Source organism: Lepus europaeus, chromosome 19 (genome assembly GCF_033115175.1).
Source record: "Lepus europaeus isolate LE1 chromosome 19, mLepTim1.pri, whole genome shotgun sequence".
NCBI lineage: Eukaryota > Metazoa > Chordata > Mammalia > Lagomorpha > Leporidae > Lepus > Lepus europaeus.
The window spans coordinates 61,981,745-61,993,993 of record NC_084845.1 but is presented as its reverse complement, the minus strand read 5'-3'; the positions used below and the strand labels follow the sequence as shown (position 1 = coordinate 61,993,993).

Here is a 12,249-nt window from a genome sequence, read left to right as displayed (position 1 = left end):
AAATACAGATACTACTCACTCACAGGGTGGTTGTGAGGAAGAAGTGTAACTTCTGGCACAGCCTGGAACATAAGTTCTTAAGAAATGGTGGTTTGGTGTCATTATCATTTTTCTACAATTGGCATTCTTTTATATTGTCCCATCCCACACTTAGACAATCACATGACCCATTGCCCCGGACAGGAACTTACCCACGAAAAGCTGGCTGTTCAGCTGCAAGAGGACATGCCCATCGGCCGGGGCCGGCTGGGTCTTTGGCGAGAGCTGATCCACTTGGATCGAAGCCTCTTTCATGTTCCTTTCAACTCTCACGTGGTGCCACTGGTTGTCGTTGAACTGGGTGGGCGACTGCACGGAGATTTCGAAAGGTCCATTCCCCACATCAAATGAAAAGGTCACGGCTGTGGGAGCTGGAAATGTGAGACACAAGGGTTGTTCGATGAGCTCATGTGGTGGAGAGCTGAGTTGTCATACGGTTAGCAATTGCCCCACAGCCTATGAACCATCACACATAAGGGCCATGGTTTGATAAAGAAGTGTTAATGCTGAAGGAGACAGGTTGAGTCAGATTTGAACACTGCTCAGTTTATGCATATACGGAAACATCCTTGCCACCTCCACAAAGGTAAACAATGTTTATGTATCCGTTTAAAATTTTTTCAGATGATAATGCTTTGAATTCTATGGAAAGAGGCAATGACATCAGTAAAGACATATATGTTCTTATGTGTGATGACATGGTAACATACATGCATATCTTTGGGAAAAATATATTTTAAAGAAATTCACCTTCCAAGTAAATTTTCATATTGATAAAGAATAAAGCTATTTAGTTAGGGCTGGAAAACTAAGAAGAACTTGGAATTTTATATAAAAGTAAATTATTACAGTGATTCAAAATTATGTCATTTAAAAGTAGACTCTTAATAGCAGCCTATATCAAAATAACAAGTGGCTGATTTGATTGTGATTAACTAGAAATTTTCTTAAAATTTTAATTAATTGAATTGCAAACTCTTCTGAAATTAGTTCTAAAGAACACCCATAACTTCCTCAAATTATCTCCTAGTAAATATTTTAATTTCTTACCAAAAGGATAATATAATATAGAATTTTAGTGAAAGGACATAATAAAGTAGTAGTTCAATTGACAAAGTAGAAACATAAGTATTTTAAAAATTAGTTAAAGGATTTACTATAACATCACAGAATCCCACAGTCTTCTCTGGGAAAACAGACTTACAGCGTAGTTCTATTCGAATAAAATCGGTAATCCCCAGGTTCTCTAAAAATACCCCAGATGAAGATGTTGTCTTAAAAAAGAAGGATACGTCCGCACTCAGCTCTCCATGGAAAGTAGGAAAATGAAGGTAAGAGGCCTCCGTGTTGAAGGAAGCTGAATTCCAAAATGACCCTGTTGAAAAGAAGAAGAAATTCAAAAATGAGAAAAGAAAAACAAAACTCGGGAAATAAAATGAATATCATCCCACATTTTCTATGTTTATAATGTCTACCATTAACAGCGTTACTCAGTTTTTACAAACTTGCTTCTTTTTTCTCTTAAGTCTGTAGTATACAAACACACGATTCGAGATTATAGAGGGATTGAGATCCTGGGTTCCTTTCAGCATTACAGAAGTGCTCTGTTATATTTTATATATGAAAAACCTCCTTAGACTAAACAGGATCCTCTGCTAAAGAGATCTTAAAGACAACTTCTAAACATTGTTTAATAGCCTAATATTTCATAATTTGAATTTTTAAAGACCCACTCTCTTTGAATAACAAAATCCAGGAAGAAGCTCGGTGTTTTTTGTTCTAACACACACAACTCACGGAGTCACACTCCCAACTTAGTATTTCCATTAATGGACATCAGGATTTTCTAAACTGATCCTGGCATTCTAAACATTCTCATCTAACTAGAGACCAAGACATAACTTACTCCGTCTCTGTCGATATGGTCAGGAAAATGCTCGTTTCATTCACAAACCCACTGGCTAAGCAGAAAATGTTTACAAGTTTGGGATATAAACAAAAAGATCTGAAAAATGTTGGGAAACCCAGGGTGCGCATTGTGATGCTGTTAAGCCTCTACTGGCAATGCCTGCATCCCCTATCAGAGTGCCAGTTGGAACCCTGGCTGCTCTACTTCCAAACGGGCTTCTTGTGAATGCACTCTGGGAGACAAAGTGCTTGAACCTTTGCCACCTGCGCCAGCGACCTGGATGGAGTTTCAGGCTCCCAGCTTTGACCTGGCCCAGCCCTGCTAGTTGTGCTCATTTGAGGAGGGAACCAGTGGATAGAAGACCTCTCTCTTTCTCTCTGCACTTCAAGTTCATGAAACTAAATAAAATTTGTAAAGATCTGTAGAGTCAAAGCCATTTAAAAAATTATGTAAGACATAAAGTTAATTATAATTTCTTTCCAAATACATATTATTTTATTTTTCCCATCTTAAAAAATGTTAGTGACGTTCCTTTTGAAAAAAAAAAATACCATGGGTCTTTCGTAGCAGGAAGTACGAAAAATGAAATCAAAAGCCAAGAGCGTGAGCTGGCAGAGTGGAGTTCCACCTGGCCATGTGACATTGATGAGGGGAGTTACCAGAAGAATGAACTATGCATGGCTGCCACCACCAGCAAGTCAAGAGCACAGCAAACATATACATAGCATTCTTGCTTGAAGCAGCTGTCTCCATGCACACCCCCAACACCGGACAAAACTCCCCTCTCTAAATTGCCTTCCTGGTACAAAGACGTATTGACCCTCTGGAGTTGTAAACAACAATTTCAAAACAACAGTTCATTATGAGAGCCAAGAACAGATACCCAGCTGGTTAAAAACCACTGATGTTGACTCTGCCTCTACATAGTCCTTGGATTTTAACTCATCTTCTGTAATTCTGAACCAATCGGTACTTAAATATATTCTGGGTGGTTTGTTTTTTTTTTTTTTTTTTTCTGTTTTTCTTTTGAACCTGATTCAAAAGTTAATTTTCAGCTAGGATAGGCACAATTTTGGAGAGGGATTTATTCAGCTGAGAATCTACTTTGAGGTGGCTTTTTGTTCTCTCCCACAGTCGAAAGAAACTAGATATTATCTAAGGCACATCAAGCCTATTTCTGATATCCATTTTACAGCTATTTCTTTGCTTAGACATTCTAATCTCTAGGCAAGAATACAAGAAAACACAAAATACCAAGTCCACAATGAACACATCTGTCTTCTCCAAAGTTATTAGCTGACCCACTTTTAGAAGGAATTGGACGCCTTTCTTTTGAAACATTATATATGAAAATTAAGCTAAGTCTAAAAACTAGGGGATACTAAGTGTCACTTGTGTGATTAGAACAGGAACGTTCCTAATTAAACACTTAAATTAGATACTATCATCTTTAAGTACAACATTTCACGTGTTTCATATTAAAACTAACTCAATAAAGCATCACGCAGAAGGCTTCGTGGAACTGGCTGAAACCGGGAAACAACTCTTTGAACTGCTGCTCTCTGTACAATGAATGCTTCCACAGTAATGAAAGCATTGTTACTTTAGGTAGTGAAAACACTCTCACACATGTAATAACATCTATGCTGTTTAGCTAGCCAACTTTATTTTACAGTTCCACGGCAGAGAGAAAATGAAGTAAAGACTTTTCTTGAATTGCGGCTAATTTGACAGAATTTTAGGGCCTGCACGGTCTCAGAGGGAGGAAGAGGCAGAGCAGAGCTCCACGGGCAACAGCAGAAGGCAGTGCAGGTCTTCAGTAGAGCGGGTTCCGTGGATAAGGTAGGTAAAACACCCCAAGCTACACCAGGGGCAGAACTGAAGGCAGGACTGTGCTGTGGGCTTAGTGAGCAAAGACGCCACCTGCATCCCATATGGGCACAGGTTCCAGCCCTGGCTGCTGCACTTCTGATCCAGCACTCTGCTATGGACTGGGAAAGCAGTGGAAGATGGCCCAACTCCTTGGGCCCCTGAACCCATGTGGGAGACCCGGAGGAAGCTCCTGGCTCCTGGTTTCGGATAGGCCCAGCTCCAGCCAATGCAGCCATTTGGGGAGTGAACCAGCAGATGGAAGAATTTTCTCTCTGTCTCTCTGTAACTCGGTCTTTCAAATAAATAAATAAATCTTAAAAAAGACAAATTCACATCAGGGGAATCAGGTGCCCTGTTATTATCCCAACAAAAACCAACCATGGCGGATTATTCTAACTAATGAGTAATCAATAAAATCATAATCAGCATATATTCTTTAATTAAATTCAATGCGGGTACTACAAGTTTGAAATTCCTTTGGGACTGCTTCCAGAATTAAAAAAAAAAAATTATACAACAGGATCCACATAGTTATCCACATGGTAGAAGAAGATGTACTGACTATTTAATTCCATATATAATATAAAAAACAAAAACCCCAATTTGGGAAAGCTAATATAGTTTTCAGTTAAAATTATAAGTGCTTTTTAAAAAAATTGTTAAAGTTTTATTTAGCTCATTGATAGAATAGCCATCCTAACAGATTTGCAGAGACAGAAGGTAGGTTAGTGGTTTCCTAGGGTTGGGCAGACAGACATGGCCATTGAGGAAGAGTGGTTACTACAGTCTTACCATAAAGTAAATGTTAAAAATATATTGAAATGTTGATGAGCAACATTACAGCAGCAAATGCATCTTCCAAATTGTTATAAACCACTGGAAGTCAACAGGAAAATACAGATTTTAGCAGAAATAGTTTTCTTTTTTATTTATATAAAGGGAACAAATTTCATGTATTACACAAACACAGTTCTAAGAACATAATGATACTTCCCGTCCTGCCCCACCTCCTTCCCTTAGTACCATATTTTTCATTTCATATTTTTCTTTTAATATTTGCAATGACATAATTTCAATATACTTTATAATCACCACCTTCATCCTCCATGAAATAAAGAATTCAACAAGTAGTGAGCAGAAAAACCGGTGTTCTTTGGGAGTGTAGACAAGAGCTATGAACAACAAGGAAATCTCAGAATGTCAACCATCACTCATATACATTACTTTTTTCTACCCTATATATCAGTTACCACAAATCAGAGAAAACACATGATATTCGTCTTTTTAGGACTGGCTTAGAAAGATTAATTACATGCTACATTATCAGAACATGAAAGCCAATGTATTGGTTTTATAATTCACTGCTTTCTCTTTTCAGCACTTCCATTCTTGTTTTCAACCATTTATGAACCTCAACAGGAGTCAATACCAGCAAAATAAAAATGAAATCTGGTGGGAAATAATTAGTTTGTGCATTGTGTATCAGAATAAAAGACAACAAAGCTGTTGCCAGCTGTTTTCATAGAGCAAACGGTCCCCTACCCCACAGACACACACTCAGTAAGGTTGGGGTGGCAAACAGAAGTAAAATCTCATCTTTTGAAGGCAGAACAACAGGTGTTACTATATTCAAAGGATTTTACAATCTGTGAAGGGGCCATTTCTTGTCATTATTCTTATATTAGTTTTGTGCAAAAACTGTTTTGACAGTAACAGCTATTGCACGGATTATGTGTCTATGCAAACATAGTCAAACTTACAATTTTATTTTAGAAGAAGATAGAAATACAGAATTTTGGAGCAGATATCCAATCACATTTAGCCTAGATGTAAGATGATAGAATTTGAGTCTGGGTTTCCCAGGGAAAAAAAGGTTCAACCGTCAGAAGACAAGTTTTGAGAAATCTAGCTTTTTCAAATGACACCAAAACTGTCATTCTTAGTTTGAAGAAAACTAAATCAGCAGCTGTTGAATAAGAGCTTTTCACTAACTATACACTAAAAACAACCATGATTCCATTGTTTATATAAAGTCAAAAGTAATTCAATACTCATATTATACTCTTTTTAAAAAGTTTTGACATACATTAGACTATAAAGAAGGCATTTTAGGAGTGAACCAGCCAACGGAAGTCTGATATCTCCCTCCCTGACCCCCCCACTCCCCACCCTCCCACTCCACATTTCAAATAAAAAAAAAAAACCATATAAAACAAAAACAAACATTTTTAAAAATAAGCAACAAGACACAGCTATAATTTAGCGCATTGCAGTCCATTAGCAAGTTGGCACCTTGCACTTTTTTTCAGGCACAGATAATACTTTTGTACAGACATCTTCAAAAAGTTCATGGGTGAGCAGAGCTGGTAGGCTCCAAATGCAAAGATATGGAAATGCTAATTGCCTGATTTGATCAGTTATTCTGTATATGTGTGATGAAATAATGCATTATACCCCATAAAATACAAAACTATTACATGGTAATCAAAAATTTTAAAAATAGAAAAATGTATTTAAAGATATTAAGGGTATTTGGCACAGTAGTTAAGATGCGGCCTGGGATGCTTGTGTCCTGTACTAAAGTGACTGGGTTCAAGTCCTGCTCCCACATGATTCCACAGCTACCTTCTAATGTGCATCTTTAGATGCAGAAGATGATGGCTCAATTTGCTGAGTCCTTGCCATGGACACAGGAGACCCGGACTATGTTCCCAGCTCCTGGTTTAATCCTGGTCCTGTCCTGGTAATCGTGGGCACTTAGGGAGTGAATGAACAGACAGGAGAATCTCAATCTCAGTCTCTCTCTCTCTCTCTCTTTTTCTCTTTCTCTGTCTGCCTTTCAAATAAATAGAGATAAATAAATTTTTGAAAAGATAAAAGCCAGAATTATTTTTAAAAAATATTTTTAAAAACTTATAAAGAAATATTAACTTTTTCAGGTACCCTCATTAATTAATTATATAAAGTAATTCATTAGATCATAATTGAAAATAAAAATTAGTGTATTATTCATAATGAAATACTCATTGGCTAATAACTCCTCGATTTAGGACTTAATTACAAATTCTTAAATGCTATTGTGTACAAATAGATACTTTATGTAAATATGTAATGGATAAACCATAATACCTAATGTGAACACTAAACGTGGCTATGTCATCACATTATATGCATGTTTCCCTAACACCTTCACTGTCCCACAGCTTTTTTTAAAAGATTTATTTTATTTATTTGAGAGGTAGAGTTACAGAAAAGGAGAGATTTTCTATCCACTAGTTCACTCCCCAAATGGCTGCAATGGCCAGAGGTGGGAAGATCCAAAGCCAGGAGCCAGAAGAAGCTTCTTCCAGGTTTCCCATGTGGGTCAGGGGCCCAAGGACTTGCGCCATCTTCTACTGGTTTCTCAAGCCATAGCAGAGAGCTGGATCAGAAGAGGAGCAGCTGGGACTCGAACCGGTGCCCATATGGGATGCAGGCACAGTAAGCGGTGGCTTTACCTGCCACATCACAGCACCGGCCCTGTGCCATACTCTGAGAAGATTGATACCCTCCCTCTGTCCACACACATAGCTTCCCATTTACGACAGGTGAACTTCCTGAATCACCAGGCTTCACTTTCTATAAGCTCCCAGGACCACACCTGTTCACCCGCTGACATCAGCCCCTAAGTTCTACATCCTCTCCTGCTACCATCGATCAGCTGCCCCCACTCCCACAGTTCATTCCCTGACTCTCCTATCAGCACGATATGCTACTAATTCTCCCACCTTAGTCTCATAACCCTACTTTCTTTCCATCCACCACCAAATTTCTCCACTTGTCATCCTCTCAATGTTTCTGAAACCTGTTTCAGCTCTTGCCAAAACATCCCATGACCAAGGTCAGCAATGACCCCCACAGGGCCAAGTTCAATGATCAGGTCTCAGTCCTCACTGTACTTTCTCATGTTTTAAAATTAGCTTTTATGTTTAATAATCTTTTATTTATGCAAGGCAAACAAATTTCACGTCTTCCATATATATTTAGGAACATAGTGATTCTTCCAACCCTAGCCTACCTCCTCCTTCCTTTTTATTCTTTCTTTTAATTTTTACAATAACACACTTTCAGTTTATTTTATAGTCATAAGATTAACCCTCCACTAAGTAAAAAATTCAACAAAGAAAAAAAAGAAGAAAAAAAATCCTGTGACAAGGGCTGTAAACAATAATCAAATCTCAAAATGTCAATTTCTCTCATATACATTTTTTGTACTCTATTAGCACAGATCAGGAAAGACATATATTTGTCTTCTTAGGCATGGGTTATTTCACCAAGTATAATGGTTTCCTGTTACATCCAGAGTTGATTGTTCTCTCCTCCTAGAAATACCTATTTTCACTATAGCCCAGGACAGCCACACTTTCTGCCTTCCTTATCCGTGGTATAATTCTCTGTCTCCTTCCTTGTCCTCACCTCCTCAGCTTTACAGCATTGGAATGTCTCAGAGCCCCATTTGTACAGTTCTCCATCCACAATAACTCCTGGTCTGTCTTGTTGTTTTAAATATAACTACATCAATATACACCTGAAGCCTGGCACTTCACCCTGACAACTCCACATCTCTACCCAAACGTGGAACAGCACTTCTACCTGAATATGCACAGAAACTGACCTCCCTTTATCCCCTTGCAAGTCCTTGAGCCCATCCCAATCAATGCCATTTCTACCCCTTGAATTGATTCTTGGACCAAACATCTCAGTGTCTTTCTCAACTCTTCCTTTTACAGCCAACATAAATTCATCAGTAAATCTTGTTTGTTCTCCTTTTAAGCTACACCCATTCCACAATTCTTACCCTTGCACCCACCATAATCCAAGCCACCATAATCTTTCAGCTGGGTTGGTTATTTGCTCTCACAAATGTTCTTGCTTTGGCCTTGTCCTTCTCAATCTCACTCAAATACAAGCTGTATCACACCAGTCCTCTACTCAAAACTCTCTAGTATTCTCCAATCACAATCAGATGAACAGATAAAGACTTTGCAAAAGCTTCCGTGATCTGCCTGGTAGGTTCCTTTCTGAGGTCTACTATTCTCTGCCTCTTCACTCAACTCCAAACACTTTGATCATTTGGCTGTTCCATGAACATACTATTTACTGTCCATCTCTGTGTGGTGTTTCTGGCTTTTCTTTTGTGGTTTCAAGGAGATAAACATGGCTTGCTGTTTGATTTCATTTAGATCTTTCTAGAATTACCACCTTCCAAGGGAGTCTTTAATGACCATCCTTTTTAAACTGACTCACTCCTCCTTCAACTCTATTTTGTCACAGTTCTGACCCAGCTTCCTGCTAATGTTCCTGAAAGGTAGCAGATGATGGCCAAAATGTTTCAGTCCCCATCACCCATTTGGGAGACTTGGCTGGAGTTCTTGGTTCCTGGCCTCAACCTGGCCTAATCCCAGTTTTGCATGGGGGCATTTGGGGACATGAACCAGTGGATGGAAGGTCTCTGTCTCTCCTTCTCTGTCATTTGGTCTTTCCAACAAACAAACTAATTTTTTAATTTAAAAAAAGAAAGAAAGGTTGGAGTAATTCCAACTTGATTATATAAGTCCACTCATATTTTTTTGTTAAGTCAGTGGGCAGAATTAAAACAGTGAAGGAGAGAGGAGGGGAGAGAAGAAGAGGTGATAAGAAGGTGATTAACCTTAGGAAAATTAAAGAAAGAAAGCCCAGTGAGATGAAACAAAACACAAAGTAAATAAAATAATTCCTAACAGTGGAGGCTCATCAGGCACGGGAGAGCTCACGGAACTGTATTATCTTATTATCTGTTCAAATGCAATTGATTCTCACTTCCTTTAAGTAGTTCATATGTAGTCAGCCAAATAGAAGAAAACACTGTCAAACGGGAGAGAAAAGAACCAAATCATTGATCAATAGCTTCTTTCAGAGTAAGAGTCTAATTTCTATAGTTATTTACTGCCTACCTGCACCTTTGATTATTTAACACATGCTAGGCGTCTGTGATTTCTCAAACAGCTGTACTAGTCAATGCTGGAGAATGAAGAAACTAATTTTAGTGACTCGATAATTTCTCAGAATAAGAAACTTAGAACAATCTTCTCTCACTCTGTGGGTTTTAGGAGCACGTTGACAAACACTAAATTTCAATACAACAAATTAACAGAAAAGAATGTACTAAATAAAGTAGACTGAAACATTCGAAGTTAAGCATACTGCCTTGTTCACATAAATGTACTGAGAACAGACATTTAGATCATGGTTACAACAACTCTTTTAACATCTTATAAAATGTATACACACTTCTTAACATATTACACCTATTACAGGAAAAAAATAACGCTCAATGCACAACCCTCAAATACATCCTTATTTAACTATGGGCCTTTAAGGATAATTATTCCTTCAAGTACTAAGAAAAAGCAAGTCACCCAAAGGTGTAGAAAGCAGATTTTTTACAGCATTCAATACCCAAAGATAAAGGAGCACTCCCCCTGAACCTGAGAGGCAAAGAAAATGTTTCCAGCCTAGTTTATTTTCCAAGTGTTGAAAAGCAACAGGCAGCCATGCTCAGTCCGCAAGAACCCTGAGTGAAAGCTGAAAGAGCCCTTTTGGGGGAAAGAAATTAAAAAACAAAACCATTTCATTATGCACCATCACCATCCACAAAGACATCTAGAAAAGCTGCGGAACATCAGATGATGGAATCCCTCAGTGAAGACAAAAACAGGACAAAAATGTGCAAACTGGCAAAGGTCACAGAGTGGGACCCAAGAATGTCAGTCGTTCCTATACAGGTAAAACATGGGGTTCCTGCACAACCCCAAAAGTCCACCCCTGGGCATGCACTCCAGAGAAATGAAAACCTCTGCCCCTGCCCCCTCACACACAAAGACAGACATACACACACACACACACACCAGGATGTGCATAGAAGTCGCAATCAAAAGTGAAAGCAGCCCAAACATCCATCAACTGCAGTGTACCAATATAATAGAGTTATTCATTTATAGAGAAGATTGAAATATTTATTTATGCATCATCATGCAAGAACCTTGGCAATACTAGGCCAGGTGAAAGGAACCAACCTTGAAAGACCACATATGTTATGCTCTCGTCTGTGTGAAATCTGCAGAATAAGCAAACCTATAGAGCTGGAGAGTAGATGGTGGTCACTCACAGCTGGAGTGGGGGTGGGGAACGGGAGAGCATCTGATCATTGGGGAAAGATTTGTACTGGGGGTTATGAAAATGATTTCAAATGCACTAAAACGAAGAAGTTTACTACAATCACATTAAGCTATACAATTTGAGAGAGTTCATTGTAAGGCCCGTGAATTCTACCTTAATAAAGCTGTTATTCAACACCAAAACCAGTACACAGGTAAACCAACTGCGCTTGTTTGGAAATCCCAAAGCGAACAGGTTTCTCAAGCACCTGAGAACCCAGGAAACTACACACTCATGGGTGGTTCTAGAGGGGAAAATATTGGAAAACATTAACTACCTGACAACAAAAACAAGAACAAATCAAAACTAAAAACATTCAAGAATGAGATCACCAATAATTGAACAAGTAGCCTGCATTTAAAAATCAACAACTATATGAACAAAATCATCTAAAGCAAAAATTGAGAGGACAGAAAAGAGAGAGAACAAACGAATGCTAATCATCTCTTTTATCACCGTAAATAGATATGGCCTGAAACCTAAATTTTTAGCATAAAATTCAGTGGCTCTGTAATCTTAAAATTTTCATGATTTCTTTTTTATATTTAGCAGGATCATACAAGTTGAAAATATATTTGTTAGATACAGAAATAATATAAAGCAATTCCAATGGCTTTACTTTTTTATTCTGTATCAATTTTAATTAATAAAGATTTACAGATTCATTTCTAAATCTCTTTTTTCTATTCTATCATCCGCAGCAGTGGGGTTCTCAAACTGGAGCAATTCTGTACCCCAGAAATACAAGAGGGCTTTGAAAAGTGCATGGAAGTTTCAAACTACCTTTTAATTCCATTTCCATGAACTTTTGAAGCCCTTCAACTTAGACAACATTTGGAGACATATTTGGTTGTCCTAATTAGAGGAAAGGGTTACTGGTGTCTATTGGGTAAATCCCATAATGCTTCTTGATGCTTCTGACACATAGGACAGCCCCCAACTGCAGTAAAGAATTATTGACACAAGAGGTCAAGAGTGGTAAAGCTAGGGAGCCCTGCTTCAGAAAGATGTAGCAATACCTGGAATGAAACTTGCCCGGTATCCATCAATATCTCTGACTCATGATTCTTGGTGATTTTTGTACTCTTTTCTTTGTCATTTCCCTCTGGCTTGAAAAATATGCAATATATCAGTATGTCACTAGTATTTAATACTTATAACAATTAATTCAAGGTAGGTACCCAATGTTTATG

General features: G+C 38.1%; 1 protein-coding gene across 6 annotated transcripts in view; it reads right to left on the bottom strand.

Moving 5' to 3' along the window:
* CNTNAP4 (contactin associated protein family member 4) overlaps positions 1-12,249 on the bottom strand; it is a 291,034-nt gene that overhangs the window by 34,716 nt on the left and 244,069 nt on the right. For all 6 annotated transcript variants that reach the window (XM_062176397.1, XM_062176399.1, XM_062176403.1 and 3 more), the window contains 2 exons: positions 1,244-1,414; positions 192-410 (listed from right to left, as the gene is read on the bottom strand). In XM_062176397.1, coding sequence (XP_062032381.1) covers positions 192-410; positions 1,244-1,414 — 390 coding nt within the window. The remainder of the gene's footprint in view (positions 1-191; positions 411-1,243; positions 1,415-12,249) is intronic.